Source organism: Ranitomeya variabilis, chromosome 4 (assembly GCF_051348905.1).
Source record: "Ranitomeya variabilis isolate aRanVar5 chromosome 4, aRanVar5.hap1, whole genome shotgun sequence".
Taxonomy (NCBI): Eukaryota; Metazoa; Chordata; class Amphibia; order Anura; family Dendrobatidae; genus Ranitomeya; species Ranitomeya variabilis.
The window spans coordinates 226487621-226508372 of NC_135235.1; the positions used below are offsets into that span (position 1 = coordinate 226487621).

Below are 20752 nucleotides of genomic sequence, written 5' to 3' on the forward strand. Positions count from 1 at the left end.
TAAGGTGCAAACCACCCTTGGGGGTAAAGGTGTTAATAAATTGTATGAATCATTGTTGAACCGCATGGATGCAGTCCTTCAAGCTCATGGAAGTCACACAAAATATTAAATATGACTCTAATAGCACCACAACTTCATTCACCAATGTTATGCAACATATATTTGTATTTTAAGTTAATTGTTTGTTTGAATATCACATTACTTTCTGTGGGCGACAAAACTTTTGTCTTGCAAAATCTGACCATTCTGTGTCCATTAACTGATCAATATTTCTGCATTGATGCCAATTTATTTTCTTAACCTAAACCACATTTCGGAGGGTTTCAGCTTTCAAAAGAATAATTTATACCACCAATGGATGAATTTAACGTCAGGTTATAAGCTTTTATTTACATGACATGGATGAGCGACATAACTTCTGTCAGTGAGTGTATTCTGTACATAGCTGCATGTTGAGCCCAAAGAATGATCGTCTCTGATGGGCCCAAGCTATTCCAGTCTGATTTTTGTTCGGGGTTTATATAAGCTTTTACTTTGAAAACACATTTGCGTTATTACCAAGGGTTAAAGACAGAAAGGAGGATTACATAGTTTGCATATTACATAGTTTACATATCACATAGTTACATTACATAGTTTACACGGTTGAAAAAAGACCTTACGAGTCCAAACAAGGGATGGGAAAGGGTGGGGAGTGCAGAATCTAACCTTAGTTTCATAGTAAACCTGTTTTCCATTTCCGTTGGTTTAATATGATCCTCCTCTTCCCCCCGCCCAATAAAACATTAATAAATTAATTTGCTTGATAAAATATTTTAATTTCATGATAGCACCAGTCTTCAACAGCAGAACGATGAGCTCCCTGTTTGGAATCTTCGGCTTATTCTTGACCCTCACAGCAACAAGTATGTTTTCTGAAACATTGTAATGCGAAGAACATATCGTTATTTTTTTTTTATTTATTGAGTACGTTCTTGAAGATTTTTCTCGGATATCGCTGATCTCAGTGATGTTGCAGCCGATTATTGTTTTGACAGACCAGAATGTCATGAATGATTAATCCACTGACCGACGCGCTTTTCTCTTTAGGTGACGCGCTCTCGTGTACGCAGTGCATGTCCACATCCTCCTCATGCTCGGGCGATAGCATGACTTGTCCATCAGGCCACGTATGTGCATCTCGATATTCTGAATCCATTGTTGGTGAGTGATAGGATTTACTCCATTTATTGGCGTTTCTAACATAATTATGTATGAAGTTAATTTCCCTTACTCAAGTTCTGACCATTTTTAATAAGTGAATGCGCACATTCTTGTACACAGGACTGCAATATTTTTTTTTCATTTTTCCAAGAGCAGATTTCATTCGTTTTTTTGCATAAAAACCTGTAGTTATTATTTGTATCATTTTGTGGTTAATACGACTTTACAATAATTTTTTATTTCATTTTCAGTGAAATTGATAATGCATAAATTTTTCATTTTTTTGTGATTTTCTTTTTACAAGGTAAAATGAGATTTTATTTCTTGTACTGATCGTTACTGATACAGTAATACAAGATTTATATTTTTTAAGTGGTTTTTAATTAAAATAAATAACTTCTTATTCCGAAAAAGTGTATTTTTCTATTATTTTTTTTTACTCTTTTTTTTCAACGCTTAGAAGTGTCCTACATGGGGACTTGAACACAAGATCTCCTAATTTCATTGGTTGTTTTGGTAATATTTTGTACTAAATAAAATGAATCCAGCTCACCATATGACATATCCCTCTTGTTCAGAGGCTGGAGAACGCTGTGTCAAAGCTTGGAAGTAATCAATGAGAAAGAACAGGGATCCAACGAACTGTGAGCAATCTTTATTCAGCTGGATAGAAGTAGGAGGACAAAACAAGGCTTCCTCACATGACAGGCGGCATCAACTCGTTTTCAGTGACCTCGTATCCTTAATCATGATGAAAGGTGCACGGTTGCTCAAAATAAAGATTGTTCACATTTTGCTGAGCTGGGTACCTGTTCATCCTCTTTAATTTTCTGTGCTAAATATGCAATATAGAGAATTTTCCAACCTATCAGCATAAGGGCTGGTGCACACAACCATAGAAATAGGATAAGTGCTAGCCATCGTTTTGCCGGATTGCACTCACATTATTCTATGAGGCAGCGCACACGTCCAATTTTTCTTCTTCGGAACGAGTCAGTCCGAAGAAAAAAATCAAGCCATGCACGAATTGCCTTCGATAAGTGGATGGCACTTACCCATTCATATCGATGGGTCCATGGAAAAAAATCAAACTGTAGTCGGCTAACATCCAAGTGCGTTCGATTTTCATTGAAACACTGAATGGAGAAGAGGGATATTTTTTTGTTTTCTTCGTTCTCCACCTCGAAGAAAAGCTCAGATTATACTCTGATCAAATTCTGATCAGATTGTGATTAGCCTATTAGGAATGATTTTCTCAGATGGAGAACATACGCACTAGCCAAGGTCCATTAGATTTTGAGCTACTGCAGACTCGATGGTTCTCCAGTTCTCCAGTAGCTCTAGCTATCATCGGATCCCTACGGGGAGCTGATGGTGTTCTAAGAGGGAAAGATCTCCTTCTGTCTAACTCTGTACTTGCTGTGATCACTTTGTTCATAGCAAGTAAAGAGTTAATTAAGCATTGCAAACACTCAAATCCCCCTGCTACAGCTCTATTAGCAGGGATGTTGCTAAGCAGGTTTCTCCTGCTGCTGCTGATGATCCTCCATCATCTCTGGTCAAACATCTATAAAGACGTGAATGGGTTGTGCAATGGCGAGAAGTGGTTAATGCACACCGCATTGGCAATCGTGCCACAAATCAGAATCTTAAGCCCATTCATCACTAAAAAAAAAAATAAATAAAGGGAAGAAAAAAAGAATAAGGTAAAAAAAACAATTCCACCACCATGATGTGAGCATCAAAACTGGGTAGATGCTGGTTGAGTTATACGTGCGCTTTTAACAGCAAAGGTCAGAGCCAGCTTTATTCCCTAAGGGGATTGGAATAGAAAGAATAAAGCTAAAAAAAAAAAAAGGTTTCAAAAGAACGAAAAATAAACATTCAAATCAACTGTAAAAGTAATGCTAAGTTCACACTGGACGTTTTTGCTGCATTTTTTATAATAATTTTCAGCTGCTTTTCACAGTACCAGCAAAGCCTATAAGATTTCAGAAATCTCATACACACTCATTGTTTTTTTTTTGTCATTAGTATTTTATGCTTTGCATGTTTTTTTTGGACAACAGAGCATGTCACTTCTTTCAGCGTTTTTCCAGCGTTTTTCACCCATTGAAATGAATGTGTGGTGAAAAAAACGCTGAAAAAACGCACCAAAAATGCAGATATCATTTTTTGCAGCTTTTTTTGTACCAAACCCTCATTCTTTGGAATAGGACTTTTTTTTCCAATAATAAACTTTATCAGCATGCGCAAGAGACAAATCTAGCATACCAAAACAGCTGCAAAAAATGCCTAGAAAAATGCAAGAAAAAAAGGAAAACATGCAGCAAAAACGTCCAGTTTGAGCTTAGCCTAAAAATCCAAACTATCAAAATGCAAAAATTATTTAAACCATATAGTCATAGAAAAGAATTCGAAACACTATAATTGCTATTTTGGTCAGCGCAACTCATCCAAAAATGTAATAAAAGACAATCATATGAACATTATTAGGAACAGGATAAGGAATGTTTGGCATTTGAGAAGCGCAGGTTTCCACCTTAATTTTTTATTTTTCAAACGTGTATACACTCACTGGCCACTTTATTAGGTACACCTGTCCAACTTCTTGTTAACACTTAATTTCTAATCAGCCAATCACATGGCGGCAACTCAGTGCATTTAGGCATGTAGACATGGTCAAGACAATCTCCTGCAGTTCAAACCGAGCATCAGTATGGGGAAGAAAGGTGATTTGAGTGCCTTTGAACGTGGCATGGTTGTTGGTGCCAGAAGGGCTGGTCTGAGTATTTCAGAAACTGCTGATCTACTGGGATTTTCACGCACAACCATCTCTAGGGTTTACAGAGAATGGCCCGAAAAAGAAAAAAAATCCAGTGAGCGGCAGTTCTGTGGGCGGAAATGCCTTGTTGATGCCAGAGGTCAGAGGAGAATGGGCAGACTGGTTCGAGCTGATAGAAAGGCAACAGTGACTCAAATCGCCACCCGTTACAACCAAGGTAGGCCTAAGAGCATCTCTGAACGCACAGTGCGTCGAACTTTGAGGCAGATGGGCTACAGCAGCAGAAGACCACACCGGGTACCACTCCTTTCAGCTAAGAACAGGAAACTGAGGCTACAATTTGCACAAGCTCATCGAAATTGGACAGTAGAAGATTGGAAAAACGTTGCTTGGTCTGATGAGTCTCGATTTCTGCTGCGACATTCGGATGGTAGGGTCAGAATTTGGCGTAAACAACATGAAAGCATGGATCCATCCTGCCTTGTATGGAGCATCTTTGGGATGTGCAGCCGACAAATCTGCGGCAACTGTGTGATGCCATCATGTCAATATGGACCAAAATCTCTGAGGAATGCTTCCAGCACCTTGTTGAATCTATGCCACAAAGAATTGAGGCAGTTCTGAAGGCAAAAGGGGGTCCAACCCGTTACTAGCATGGTGTACCTAATAAAGTGGCCGGTGAGTGTATATTTTTAATGGATTAACAATGAATTCACAATTTTATCTCTAATTGGATCTGGAATCTGGACCTTTTTTCAGTACCCCTGCAGAAAGTGTCCTGCAATAAAAAAAAACACTCCTAGCGATGGTCAGATTAAATTTTCCCTGTGTGATATGATAAGACCCATGTAAAACCAGGTCAAACAGATCTATCTTCTGGTGAGTACAGTGTAGAAAAGCAGAGCAAAGCATGTGCCATTATAAAGACCTCTTGCCGCTCTCCTCTCACAGCACTGTCAGATCGGCTTTGCTCCCCTTATGTTAAAAAAATAGAGTTGCATTCTATGTTAAGCAACCAAATTAATAATAATCAAAAACATATCAGTTTGGAATTAGCATTTTTTAACTGACCTGGAAAGTCAGGGGTGGAGAGCATCATATTTTTGGGGGCTGTGGGTTCATAGCACTGTGTGGGAGTTTTTAGGGCATCATACTGTGTGTAGGGAACTGTGTGTGCATAATACTGTGTGGTGGAATTGTATTGTTTGGAAAGCTGTATTGGAATCATTCTCTGTGTGATACTGGGGTGTCATACTGTTGTGGCATGATATTGTGTGGGGGCATCATACTATGGGGCTATTTTTGCAGTGTGGGGGAACGTTGGTAGCTTCGTATTGTGGGGTAGATTCATGGATGATGTGGGCACATCATACTGTTGTGAATGACTGGGGACATCATAGTGGTAGGGGCAACTGTGGTGGAATCCTACTGTGGGGGTAATTTGGGACACCATACTGTGTGGGAGTGTTACTGTTGGGGTATAATATTGTGTTGGAGGGTCACTGTGAAGTTGGGGGATACTATGGAAAAAAACTATTCATGGGAATTCACTGTGAGGATTTCATACCATTTATAGGGGTCATTTTGGGGGCATCCTATTCTATGTTAAAAATTTAAGGGGAATCGTACTGTGAATATGATGCAAAACATGTCCTTCTCCCTGACTTTAAAAGTTGGCAGGAATGCCATTTAAACGTTCTGTAACTACACATATGTGCTGTAAACCCTCTTATTCCACCATTTTCTTGTTTGTTTTTCTTGAGGGGTGGGAATGGATGTGGGGGAGAGGCAAGTTAGAACTTTTGCAATGCATCTTTATCATTTCTTTGTAAACCTCTGTGAACTATACTTTATGGTGATGAGAAGGAGTAGCAGAAAGATTGTTCTGAGCTTTCTAATAAGTCTTTTTATTCACTCTAGAGCTGGATACACAGCTACGCTGCTCAGTTCTGCTGTATAAAGTCTTCCATGCTGATGCTTCAGCCTGTGTACTAACTATATAATGAAGAGTAGGTTTGTGTACTGTGTACCGCTGTGCTGTGTATAGGAGACACCATAGTAGCCAGTCTCAGAGTCAATTGCAAATTAAGAGATGGAGCAAGGATGTGGAAACCGGTGAAAACACCCGGAACAAGTTCTATAATGGATGAAAATTGTATGTACATGCACCGGACAGCTTATTCTGAAAATATACAATTACTCTTCAAAGAAACCCTTCTGAACAATAGATCCAATCACCTGTATGGTTTATATTATTTTTAAACATTTTAGAAAACAATAATCTTTGTTATGTTTTCCTATAGGTGGAGCGAGAACCAAAATGTTATTCAGAGTATGCACACCGTCATCTGAATGTACCACTAATGGCAGCATAAGCACATCACAGCTACAAATAAGGATGGCCGTTTCATGTTGCGACACTGATAACTGTACTCCTAACCTTCCAGCATGTAAGTCAGCAATTTCTTATTTTTTTTCTATTTGAACCCCTAATTTGCAAAAGGAAATGATCCACTGACTCTAGTACTCCACTAAAGACTATCACCAGCAGAGAAGACCAGCTAGGGGAAGATTGAAATAGTAGTATCTGCAATGAGATAGGATAGTCTAGATAACAAATGAAAAACACCTACTGTCCAAAAGGAATGGACAAAGGCAAAAGGTAATCAGCACCTGAACAGAGACAGAACCTGTTGTGGCTCAGAGGACAGAGATGCTAACAACAGAGCTCAGGATTGGTGGATCAGAATCCCGAGATATGCCCTGCACGGTCAAGTGATCACAAATATGCGACTTGTAAACATACGATAATATACCGACTAGACATGAGTGACCTCATACAATACACTTTCTTGTATTGAGTGAGGTCGGTCGAGTCTTGTTGGAATGTGGCTAGAAGTATGCAAATCGCATAATTGAGGTCAATTAACAAGGAACTGGAGAATCCTGACACCATGCAGTGTGCAGTACCAATCTCAGGATTGGTAGCGATCCCAATGGTTGGACCTCCAGCAATCAGGAAGTTAGCGCCTATCCCAGGGGTTGGGAATCGATTTTCTGCCAAGGGCCATTTTGATATTTATACCATCCTTTGGGGGCCGTACAAACTCTGCCCTCAAAGTACATCCTGACTCTGGCACTGGTGTCAAGACATGATCTTTCATTGCATGCCCTTCAGTGTTCAGTAGTGAACTAACAGAGCAAGAAGAAATTAATGAGTTAGTGGCAATCAAAACACGGCTTCCTGCCCAAGAATGCGGTCCCTGAGAATGTGCCCGAGGGCCAGATAAAAGGTCGAGGGCCATAAATGACCCTGGGACCTGAGGTTCCCCACCCCTGCCCTATCCTATAGAAATGAGAGTACTTGATTTTCTGGGAATAACCCTTTAACGGAGTATTCCTATCTCATATATTTATGGCGTATCCAGAGGATATGATCATTCAGCCCATCTTTCCACTGACATTGTCTCGTCAGAGCTTTTGAAATCGATGCAAGACCCAATAGTTGTCATCAATATGTACTATAACACTTGTTAAGTTATATGTACTAGATCATTGAGATTGATCATCGTTGATCTAGAAATGTATTTATACTAGAGAAAGAAAACAATTTTAATTATTTTTTATTTTTGCTATAATGAAAAAAAAACAGAGTTGAGCGGGTCTCGCGAATTTCAGTTTGGTCAGATTTGTAAAATTCAAGGAGGACATTCAATTTGCATTGAATACATATGGTCCAAATAGAATCTGTCTCTTCTTGGGCCACACCTGTCCCACTATGGCTGTTTCCTGCCAGGATCTTCGAAAAGCTCGTCTTCTTTTACCTCTGGGTATTCTGATAGGCAAAACCACCGACTAAACAACACAGAGTCAAATGGAGTGCGATGCACATCATAGTGGGGTTAGGTTGGTGCTGGCATTCTCTAGAAGACCCAACATAGAGAGAAGATGGGATAGAAGCCAAAAAATAGTTATATACTCATAGTTAATACGGTTGAAAAACAGACAAATGCCCATCAGGTTTAACCAAGGGATCAGAGAGGATAAAGGAAAGGTGCACACGCGCAATGCATGATTCAAAATGGCTCCCAAAAAACTGATCTTTTCCCCATGATCCCATTGTTCTCAAAAAAGTTTGGATCAGTCCTGACTTGTAATGTTCCCACAGATGTGTTCACTCTTACATTTTCTTCAGTTAGGTTAAGGATTCCATTTCTTTAAAAAAGAAAAATCAATTCAATGTTGCGATGTGTTAGCAAAACTCTTGACATGATGCAATCCATGTCAGGTCCATTGATTGGCCATTTATAGACACAAATAGCATAGACATCTCATGGCAGAGTATCACAAAATCATGCTTCTTTTAAAGCTGGTCATCTTGTGCCACACATGTTGAGCTAGGAGCAAAGACAAGAAAGGATATATCTATGTATAGCAAAAGGACAACTTTTGGAAGGAGGTCAAAAATTCTTCATAAGTAAATACATGAAAAACATGATGGTATAAATGGAATGGAAAAATGAATCTTCTTTTAACTTTTCCCATTTATCTCTTCAGTGCCAGCAAAAAGCACCAACCCCAATGGACTGGTTTGCCGATCCTGCATATCCGCTGACTCCACCTGGTGTTACACGCCGGATACGGTACAATGCACCGGAGATGAGAATATGTGTCTTCTCCAATCAACAAAGATATCAGGTACTAAAGCTTTTATTTTTTTAAATTCACTTTAAAGGGAACCAACGATAAGGACCAATGGGTCTTTTTCATATTTTATCATCACTGAACTAGTGAGGACAAAATAATTCTCCAATTTGCCCACTATAGACCAGGAAAATGATTTACTGTACCCATTTAGAAAAAATCAATAATTAAATTTGTAGCATTTATTTTTGATTAGTTTCTGTTGCGACGATACTGTTTATGCAATTGGGATGATGCGCCCTTCCATATGCAGAGGTAAAGAGGTTGTCCACTACTTTTACATTGATGGCCTATCCTTAGGATAGGTCATCAATGTCTGATCGGTGGGGGTGCGACACCAAGCTCCCCCGTTGATCAGTTGTTGTAGGTGCACCCTCTACTGATAGTAACCACAAGCCCACTCTTGAAATAAAAAAAGGTGGATGTGCAGTACCCAGCCGCGGCCACTATCAGTAGATGGAGGCGTTCCGTAACTGAGCACTTCCAGCCACCACTTGCACCAAGAACAGCTGATCGGCATGAAGCCGGGTGTCGCACTCCCGCCGATCAGACAGTCATCAATGTTAATTTAGTGGACCACCTCTTTACTAGGTCCGCTCTTCTTTCTCCCTTAACTATTGCTGTACCTGTAAGAGGCATTTACATATCATTTTCATTCTGCTTATTGATGTTGAGGTCTCTCAGTAGTGAGACCACTGGAAAAAATTATATTCTACTCTGAGACTGTAAAATGTAATAGGTCGGAGTGTCGGATAAAATATAAATAATATAAATTGCAAAATATACATTACATACACTAAATTTGAAAAATTGTAAATCAGACAAATATTAAAAATAGCCATTCACGATGCTATGTGTGTAAAACACGCGGCGGATCGCACACAGCTGTGAAAGGGTAGGAATAATTATAGAACCTGTATTTAAGCTAAAACATGCATAACGGTCAGTCCCCCTGACGAAGCCACGTTGGTGTGGCGACACGCGTCGGGTCTGCGCTTTGGTATACTAGGCTGTTTACTGCCTGTAGCTGGCTCATGGTATTGTATGTGACCAAGCTCCACATGGGGTCCGCTGCACTTTTTGTTCACAGTCAGCTATAGCAGCTGACGTGAGCTAGGATTATTACTCATGTGTATGCCTTATAGAGAGATTTTCTCTATTAGTGGTAGCGGTATTTATTATATATTTAACAGCATTGTGTTTTCTTATCTATAGCATATTGGTATTGTCCACTGGTGGGATACTGCTAAGTCTATTTTTACATGATATCTTTGTCCCTATGAATGTCCAAATTGTACCATGGCAGGGATATAATAATTTTTCTGGTTGCTATTCCATCTTTAGGACAAATTAATATAAGGACTATTGTATGTTATTTAATCACAGTGTTGTCCATATAGGGTTATGGGTCCTAGTTAACCTGCGCAGGTGTTAGCCAAATTTTTGTGGGCTGTGTATATAAGGGACAAATATGTTTCCTTTTTTAATTGTTTTTAAAATATGTGTGTTTTTTTCTATTGCATGTTCTGATTTGTTATTGCACATGAATGAAAAGCTGTGTTCACTTTAGCCAAAGTCCATTCGTGTGGTGATCCCCGTTTATATGACCTTCGCTTTTCTCTCTGTTCTTTTATGGTATACAATGTGGTTGGTCAGGGAGTAGATCCCACCTCTTTGACTGTTGTGCCCCCTTAATGTTTATATTCATGTGTGTAAAACCTTTTATCGCATTCATTTGTGTAGGAAGCGCCGCCTCATCTTCAACAGCCATTCGGGGATGTGCAACAAAATCCATCTGTGATCTCAGCAGCAAGACTGAAACCATTGGCGGTCTATCAGTGGACGTTAATACCTACTGCACCAGTGGCAACATAAGTGATTGAAGATTTATCTTGGATGTCGCTGATCTCAGTGAGGTTGCAGACAAGAATGTAATTAATGATTATTCCACTGACCGACGCACTTTTCTCTTTAGGTGAGGCGCTTTCCTGTACTCAGTGCATGTCCACATCCTCCTCATGCTCGGGCAATAGCGTGACTTGTCCATCAGGCCACGTATGTGCATCTCAATATTCTGAAACCACTGTTGGTGAGTGACGGGATTTACTCCATTTATTGGCGTTTGTTACATAATTATGTATAAAGTTAATTTCCCTTACTCAATTTCTCACAATTTTTATTAAGTGAAAGCGTGCATTCTTGTACACAGGACTGCAATATTTTTTTTTCATTTATTCAAGAGCAGATTTCATTATTTTTTTTTTTTTCATAAAAACCTGTAGTTATTATTTGTACCATTTTGTGGTTCATACGACTTTACTATAATTTTTTATTTCGTTTTCAGTGAAATTGATAATGCTTACATTTTTCATTTTTTGTGATTTACTCTTTGCAAGGTAAAATAAGAATTTTTTTCTTTATTGCACTGATCGTTACTGATACAGTGATACAAGATTTATGTTTTGTAAGTGTTTTTTTAAACAAAATAAATGACTTCTTATTCTGAAAAAATATATTTTTCAATTTTTTTGGAACTCTTTTTTGAACTCTTAGAAGTGTCCTACATGGGGACTTGAACGCAAGTTCTCCTAATTGCATTGGTTGCTTTGGTAATGTTTTGTACTACATAAAATGAATCCAGCTCACCATATGACATATCCCTCTTGTTCAGAGGCTGGAGATCGCTGTGTCAAAGCTTGGAAGTAATCAAGGAGAAAGAACAGGGATCCAACGAACAGTGAGCAATCTTTATTCAGATGGATAGAAGCTGGAGGAAAAAGCCAGGCTTCTTCACATGACAGGCGGCATCAACGCGTTTCGAGTGACCTCATATCCTTAATTATGACGAATGGTGCGCGGTTTCTTGAAATGTGTTGTTAATAAAGATTGTTCACAGTTCGCTGAGCTGGGTACCTGTTCATCCTCTTTAATATTCTGTGCTAAATATGTAATATAGAGAATTTCCTAACCTATCGTCATAAGGGCTGGTGCACACAACCATAAAAATCGGATAAGTGCTAGCCATCGTTTTGACAGATTGCACTCATATTATTCTATGCGGCAGCGCATGCGTCCGATTTTTCTTCTTTGGACCGAGTCAGTCCGAAGAAAAAATTTGGGCCATGCACAAATTGCCTTCGATAATTGGATAGCAGTCACTCACTCATATCGATGGGTCCATGGAAAAAATTGAACTGTAGTCAGATAACATCCAAGTGCCATTCGATTTTCATTGAAACACTGAATGGAGAAGAGGGATTTTATTTGTTTCGTTCTCCACGTCGAAGAAAATCTCAGATTACACTCTGATCAAATTCTGTTTGGCGTTTGAGAAGCGTAGGTTTCACGAAGGTTTCCACCTTAATTTTTTATTTTTCAAATGTGTATATCTTTTTAATGGATTAACAATGAATTCCCAATTTTATCTCCAATTGGATCTGGAATCTGGACCTTTTTTCAGTACCCCTGTAGGAAGTGTCATGCAGGAAAAAAAGAACACTCCTAGTGGTAGGGGCAACTGTGGTTGAATCCTACTGTGGGGGGTGATTTGGGACATCGTACTGTGTGGGAGTGTGACTGTTGGGGTATAATATTGTGTTGAGGGGTCACTGTGAAGTTGGGGAATACTATGGAAAAAAACTGTGTATGGGAATTCACTGTGAGGATTTCATACCATTTATAGGGGTCATTTTGGGGGCATCCTATTCTATGTTAAAAATGTAAGGGGTATCGTAGTGGGTGACTTTAATAGGGGCAAAATTACTGTGAACGTGCTGCAAAACATGTCCTTCTCTTTGACATTAAAAGTTGGCAGGTATTCCATTTAAACTTTCTGTCACCACACATATATGCTGTAACCACTCTTATTCCACCATATTTTGTTTGTTTATTTTTCCTGGGGGGTGGGAATGGAGGTGGGGGAGAGGCAAGTTAGAACTTTTTCAATGGGTCTTTATCATTTCTTTGTAAACCTCTGTGTACTATACACTATGGTGATGAGAAGGAGTAGCAGAAAGATTGTTTTGAGCTTTCTAATAAGTCTTTTAAGTCACTCTAGAGCTGGATGCACAGCTACGCTGCTCAGTACTGCTGAATAAAGTCTTCCATGCTGATGCTTCAGCCTGTGTACTAACTATATAATGAAGAGTAGGTTTGTGTACTGTGTACCACTGTGCTGTGTATAGGAGACACCATAGTAGCCAGTCTCAGAGTCAATTGCAAATTAAAAGATCGAGCATGGATGGCAAAACCGGTGAAAACACCGGAAACAAGTCCTATAATGGATGAAAATTATATGTACATGCACTGGACAGCTTATTCTGAAAATATACAATTACTCTTCAAAGAAACCCTTCTGAACAATAGATCAATTCACCTGTATGGTTTATATTATTTTTAAACATTTTAGAAAACAATAATCTTTATTATGTTTTCCTATAGGTGGAAAGAAAACCGAAATGTTACTCAGATTATGCTCACCGCCATCTGAATGTAGCACTAAGGGCAGTATAAGCACATCACAGCTACAATTAATGATGGCCGTTTCATGTTGCGGCACTGATAACTGTACTCCTGATCTTCCAGCATGTAAGTCAGCAAGTTCTGATTTTTTCTATTTGAAGCCCTAATTTGCAAAAGGAAATCATCCACTGACTCTACGGTAGTACTCCACTAAAGACTATCACCAGCAGAGAAGACCAGCAAGGGGAAGATTTAAATTGTAGCACCTGCAATGAGATAGGATAGACTACATAACAAATGAAAAACACCTACTGTCCAAAAGGAATGGACAAAGGCAAAAGGTAATCAGCACCTGAAGAGCGACAGAACCTGTTGTGGCTCAGAGGACAGAGATGCCGACAACAGAGCACAGGATTGGTGGATCAGAATCCTGAGGCATGCACTGCACAGTCAAGTGATCACAAGTATGCGACTTGCATACATACGATAATGTACCGACTAGACATGAGTGACCTCATACATTACACTTTCTTGTATTGCTTGAGGTCAGTCAAGTCTTGTTGGAATGTGGCTAGAAGTATGCAAATTGCATTATTGAGGTCAATTAATAAGGAACGGGAGAATCCTGACAGCATGCAGTGTACCAATCTGAGGATTGGTAGAGATCCCAATGGTTGGACCTCCAGTGATAAGGAAATTATCACCTATCCCAGGGGTGGGGAATCGTTTTTCTGCCAAGGGCCATTTGGATATTTATACCATCATTTGGGGGCTGTACAAACTCCACCCACAAAGTTCATCCTGACTCTGGCACTGGTTTCAGGACGTAATCTTTGATTGCATGCCCTTCAGTGTTCAGTAGTGAACACTGTGTGTGTGTGCTAACAGAGCAAGAAGAAATTAATGAGCTGGTGGAAATCAAAATATATCTTCCTGCCCAAGAATGCGGTCCCTGAGAATCTGCCTGAGGGCCTGATAAAAGGTCATCGAGGGTCATGAATGACCATGGGGCCTGAGGTCCCCACCTCTGCCCTATCCTATGAAAAGGAGAGAACTTGATTTTATAGGAATAACCCTTTAACGGAGTATTCCTATCTCATATATTTATGGCGTATCCAGAGGATATGATCATTCTGCCCTTCTCTCCACTGACATTGTCTCGTCAGAGCTTTTGAAATCGATGGAAGACCCAATAGTTGTCATCAATATGTGCTATAACACTTGTTAAGTTATATTTACTAGATCATTGAGATTAATCGTCGCTGATCTAGAAATGTATTTATACTAGAGAAAGAAAACAATGTTAATTATTTTTTTTATTTTTTATTTTTTCTATAATGAAAAAAATGTAGAGTTGAGTTGATCTCTTGAATTTCAGTTTGAGCAGATTTGTAAGATTCAAGGAGGAGATTCGATTTGTATTGAATACATATGGTCCAAATAGAATCTGTCTCGTCTTGGGACACACCTGTCTCACTATGGCTGTTTCTGGCCAGGATATTCGAAAAGCTCTTCTTCTTCTTTTTTTACCTCTGGGTCTTCCTCAGGCAAAACCCCACGACTAAGCAACACAGAGTCATATGGAGTGCGATGCACATCATTGTGGGGTAAGGTTGGTGCTGGCATTCTCTAGAAGACCCAACGTAGAGAGAAGAAGGGATAGAGGCCAAAAAGTATTTGCACAGTTAATACAGTTGAAAAATAGACAAATGTCCATCATGTTTAACCAGGGGATGAGAAACAATATTATTATTATTATTATTATAATTTATTTATATAGCACCATTAATTCCATGGTGCTGTACATGAGAAAAGGGGTAACATACAGGGTTATAGATATCGTTTACTGTAAACAAATTTACAATGACAGACTGGTACAGAGGGGAGAGGACCGAAGTTTGGGGGTGCGGCAGCTCTGTTGGTGGTGAGGCTGCAGCTCTGGCGGTGGTGAGGCGGCAACTCTGGTGGCGGTGAGGCGGCAGCTCGGTAGGTTGGTGACGCGGCAGCTCGGGTGGTTGGTGACGCGGTGGCAGTTCAGGTGGTTGGTGACACGGCAGCTCGGGTGGTGGTGAGGTAGCAAAATGGTTATTGCAGGAGGTAGGCTTTCCTGAAGAGATGGGTTTTCAGGTTCCGTCTGAAGGATCCGAGGGTGGTGGATAATCGGACGTGTTGAGGCGTGGAATTCCAGAGGATGGGGGATATTCGGGAGAAATCTTAGAGGCGGTTGTGTGAGGAATGAATAAGTGAGGAGAGTAGGAGGATCGAAGATTACGTGAGGGAAGATAGTGGGAGATTAGTTAGTTTAGAGATATAGGGAGGGGACAGGTTGTGGATGGCTTTGTAGATCAGTGTTAGTAGTTCAAACTGTATTCGTTGGGGAATTGGGAGCCAGTGGAGGGATTTGCAGAGGGGAGAAACATAGGAGTAGAGAGGAGAGTTGTGGATTAGCCAGGCAGCAGAGTTGAGGACAGACTGGAGTGGTGCAAGAGAGTTAGCGGGGAGGCCACAGAGGAGGGTGTTGCCGTAATCGAGGCAGGAGATGATGAGGGCATGCACAAGAGTTTTAGTAGATTGTGGGCTGAGGAAGGAACGGATTCTGGCAATATTTTTGAGTTGGAGGTGACAGGAGGTGGCAAGAGTTTGGTCGTGCGGTTTTAAGGACAGGGCAGAGTAGAGAGTTACCCCGAGGCAGCGGATTTCAGGTGCGGGAGAGAGCGTGATGCCGTTTACCATAATAGATAGATCAGGTAGTGGGGATAGCGAGATGGGGGAAAGATGATGAGTTTGCTTTTGTCTACATTGAGTTTTAGGAAGCGAGAGCTGAAGAAGGAGGATATGGCTGATAAACACTCCGGGATTCTGGACAGCAGAGAGGTGACATCTGGGCCAGAGAGGTAGATGTGAAAGGTGCACACGCACAATACATGATTCAGACTGCCTCCCAAAAAACTGTTCTTTTCCCCATGATCCTATTGTTCTCAATAAAGTTTGGTTGCAAATGGGATTTTACCTTGAACAATACAATTTTATGTTCTCTGATAAGATAGGAATAGGTAATACCAAGGCATCGCTCCGTTGTAATGAGTAGATGTCACTATGACATCTGACCAATCTGTGCGTTTCATGGAAGCTCGACGTTCATTGGGCATGCCCGACTTGTAATGTTCCCACAGATGTGTTCACTCTTACCTTTTCTTCAGTTAAGTTAAGGATTCTATTTCTTTAAAAAAAAACAAAATCAGTGCAATTTTGCAACATGTTAGCAAAACTCTTGACATGCTGTAATCCACGTAGCGTCCATTGAGTGGCCGTATATAGACACACATAGCATAGTCATCTCATGGCAGAGTATCACAAAATCATGCTTTTTATTAAGCTGGTCATCTTGTGCCACACATGTTGAGCCAGGAGCAAAGACAAGAAAGGATATAGCTATGTATAGTAAAAGGACAACTTTTGGAAGGAGGTCAAAAATTCTTCATGAGTATATACATGAAAAACATGATGGTATAAATTTAATGGATAAATAAGTCTTCTATTTAACTTTTCCCTTTTATTTCTTTAGTGCCAACAAAAAGCACCAACTCCAATGAACTGGTCTGCCGATCCTGCATATCTGCAGACTCCACCTGGTGTTACACACCGGATACTGTACAATGCACCGGAGATGAGAATATGTGTCTTCTCCAATCAACAAAGATATCAGGTACTAAAACTTTTTTTTTTTTTAATTCACTTTAAAGGGAACCAAAGAAAAGGACCGATGGGTCTTCTTCATATTTTATCATCACTGAACTAGTGAAGGCAAAATAATTCTCCAATTTACCCACTATAGACCAGGAAAGTGATTTACTGTTCCCATTTAGAAAAAACTCAATAATTACATTTGTAGCATTTATTTTTAATTCATTTTTGTTGTGACGATACGGTCTATACAATCTGTGTTATGCGCCCTTTCATATACAGAGGTAACGAGGTTGTTCACTCCTTCTACATTGATGGCCTATCCTTAGGATAATGTCACGGGGAGACTAGGTGAGCGAGAGCTAATAACCCGGGCCCCTGCAATTTCCCTCAGACTAGGGAAATCCTGACTGACCCTCTACCTGGAGTTTACACTGATGGTGTGCATGTCCAGGCCTCGAACCTCACCCTGTCTCCTGTTTCAACCCTAGGCTGAAACCAACCGCCCACCACCCAGTGAAGAGGTAATACACCAATACCCACAGTTAGCACAGACAAGGATAAAGGAAAATATACACCACGCCGCAGTCACACAGGAATACACTATAAATGTGCAGGGCAAAATAAATACAAATATAGGAAGGAGTAAATAAGACTAAGGAAAATACACCACCAGCAACGATTCTCCAACAACCAGCTCTCCACTCCGGACCGAGATAACAACGCACAAGACAGAAGCTATAATCGGCGACGCCCAATGATCAGGAGAACTATTTAAAGGCAATGGGCATGGCCCAGCTTCCAATCCGAGGAACAGGTAAATTAACCCCGGAACAGCTAGACAAAAACCCAGCCGACGCCAATGAGCAAATAGTGGTCAAAAGCGGAATTACCGCTGTCTGTCGAACGACCTGGTCCGAACAGCGTCTGACATGACAGATAGGTCATCAATGTCTGATCAGTGGGGGTGCGACACCAAGCTCCCCCTTTGATCAGTTGTTCTAGGTGTGGCCGGAAGTGCTCAGTTATAGATCTGCACCATCTACTGAAAGTGACCAGGGGCCCTGTCTTCAAATCCAAAGGGGTGCTTGTGGAATACCCTGCCATGGCCACTATCAGTAGATGGAGCTGTTCCGTAACTGATCACTTCCAGCCAACACTTGCACCGAGAACAGCTAATCGTCATGAAGCCCGGTGTTGCACGCCCACCGATCAGACATTGATGACCTATCCTAAGGCTAGGTCATTAATGTTAATTTAGTGGATCACCTCTTTACTAGGGTATGCTCTTCTTTCTCCCTTAACTATTGCAATACCTGTAAGAGGCATTGACGTGTCATTTTCATTCTGCTTATTGACGTTGAGTTCTCTCAGTAGTGAGACCACTGGAAAAAATTATATTCTACTCTGAGACTGTAAAACTTAATAGGTTGGAGTGTCGGATAAAATATAAATAATATAAATTGCAAAATATACATTACATAAACTAAGTTTGAAAAATTGTAAATCAGACAAGTATTAAAAATAGCCATTCACGATGCTATGTGTGTAAAACCTTTTATCGCATTGGTTTGTGTAGGAAGCACCTCGTCTTCAACAGCCATTCGGGGATGTGCAACAAAATCTATCTGTGATCTCGGCAGCCAGACTGCAACCTTGGGCGGTGTATCAGTGGACGTTAAAACCGTCTGCACCAGTGGCAGCAAAAGTGTCCACCATGTCGTCCTGAATCCGGCCTTTGTGTGTTTTCTACTTCTGAAATTGTTTTTCTAATAGTTTTTTTTAGGGATTCTTGGAAGAATGAAGCCAAAGCAATTTAGAGAGTAGTATATCATATAATATCAGTAGTATATAATAATATTTAATATTCTGGAACATAGCTTGGCTGGAAAATATACAAAAATCAAAGTACCGTATGTCACTTTTTTTGCCTCTGTTCTTTTACTCTTTGTCTCTTGTCTATTTTTCTTTACTCTTTGAATTCGAAATTTCCAACCTTTTCTAAGTTAAATCTTCTCCCCCTTTTACAAATTTAGCTTGAACTGATCTAATAAGTTATAATCCAAAATTTCCTTAACAAAAGTTAACAAACTGTAAAGAAGAATAAATCAATACAACACTGAAGGGTTTGTATCTTGTATGGTTTTTTTTTTTTTACTATTGGGCACATAACTAACAAGTTCAAGACCAATTTTTTGTTTTTTTTCTTCTATCATGCATATTTTGGGGTTTCTTTCATAAGAGCTCAACATTTATTTTTTTCTTGTAATTTTCCTTTTTTATAACAATTATTTTTGCACATCAGGTATGTTATTTTAAAGAATGTGGGCTACAAACAGTGATAGGGACAAGCGATGAATTTCATTTTTTTATTTATTTTCTTTTCCTGCTTTATTTCTAAATTATTTGGGGCAATATGTTCCTGATAAGATCATAAAAGACTTAAAAGGCTCATTTTAACATTTATCTACATATTTTTCTACCGTATACAACAGAAAATTCCAGTGAATCTTTCCTACTTGGCAATTAAAAACCATTTTATTCTTTCATCTTTAAAATAATCCACATGGCAGAAGTCCTTAATATACACAGGGGATCAAAAAAAGGGCACACTGCTGCTTTATGCGTGCAGTCAGACTACGCGTTTCGACCTTCTTAGGTCTTCTTCTAGGTCTCAAGTGTGAACAGTGTCCAAGGAAGTAATATACCCTGCTCCCAGAAACTCAGTCCAATTAGGAATCTGGTAATTTACATAATTAAAATAAGGTGTGTAACTTTATATGACAGGGTTAAAATTTGCTATATGCGGAATGTCTTAAAGTTTGAGACGCATGTTGCTGCATAGTGCCCTTTGTTTTTCACATATAACATCAGATATATCAAAATCTATTAGGTCTGATGTTCATCTTATTATTCAAAAACAGAAAGACAGAAAATTTGACTATCATTTGCCTATGATGTTCGATAAAAATAGATATTTGTTAAACAAAAGTTGAAACAAATTCCCCTAATGCACTTATATCATATTTGTCTCTTCACTACTATTATTGCATCTACAATGTGTAAATAACTCATTCTAAAAAATTCCAATAGATTTTTATCAAACCAATAAAATTATTAATTCGTTATATTGTGTACTGATGTCTTCAATGTTGTAATAGAATATAAAAATCGCATCATCTGGATGGGACGCTCTATCGAAGATCTTTTATTTGTTTGGGAAGGTCCAAAAGAATCAGAAGAAGACTTCCAAAAATATATTAACATCAATGACTTCAATTTTAAATTTACTTCTGCCCATGATAGCTATAAGACAGATTTTTTTGGGATATCATTCTTTCAGGAAATTCTGAGACCAAGAATGTGGACACTGCTCCGTTTAGGAAGCTGACTGCATCCAATACAATATTGGATGCTGATTCATGCCATCCAGTCCACACTATCAAAAGCATAGCTGTGGGAGAGCTAATTAGAATCCGCAGAAACCGCTTAAAAAAACAAACCTATGAGAACAAAAAAAAACAAAATATGTCAAAGACTACAGGCTAGACATTATCGAAAATGGAATCTAGATAGAGCAGCCATTAATATTGTAGATAGAAAAGAATTATTGCAAAATAAGAGACAATACTAAATTGTCTAATGGTAATAATAACCAAAATATTAAGTTTAGTGCCGAATATACACCACAATACACAGATATAATTAAAATCATAAAAAAGTACCTTTCCTAAACCAAGATAAGGATCTTGAAAAGATTCTAAAAGAAAACAAAATTAGATTTGTTGCTAAAAAAAGAGCGATCTAGTCAATCAATTTTGTCACCTAGTGTGCACAACGCTGCTGAACAACAAAAATCTCACACTTGGTTAGAGCTGAAAGGTTTTTATAAATGTGGAGCTAAGAAAAGTAAAT

The 20752-nt window shown here is 39.3% G+C and overlaps 1 protein-coding gene across 1 annotated transcript; it reads left to right on the plus strand.

The window, feature by feature from the left end:
- Nucleotides 1-763: 763 nt before the first annotated feature.
- Nucleotides 764-18958, plus strand: LOC143770462 (uncharacterized). The gene is made up of 9 exons (XM_077260102.1): nucleotides 764-905; nucleotides 1090-1203; nucleotides 6292-6438; nucleotides 8546-8686; nucleotides 10436-10567; nucleotides 10668-10781; nucleotides 13133-13279; nucleotides 16719-16859; nucleotides 18417-18958. Exons 1-9 carry the CDS (start codon nucleotides 824-826, stop codon nucleotides 18608-18610), a joined length of 1212 nt encoding a protein of 403 aa, XP_077116217.1. The 5' UTR covers nucleotides 764-823; the 3' UTR covers nucleotides 18611-18958.
- Nucleotides 18959-20752: the final 1794 nt, after the last annotated feature.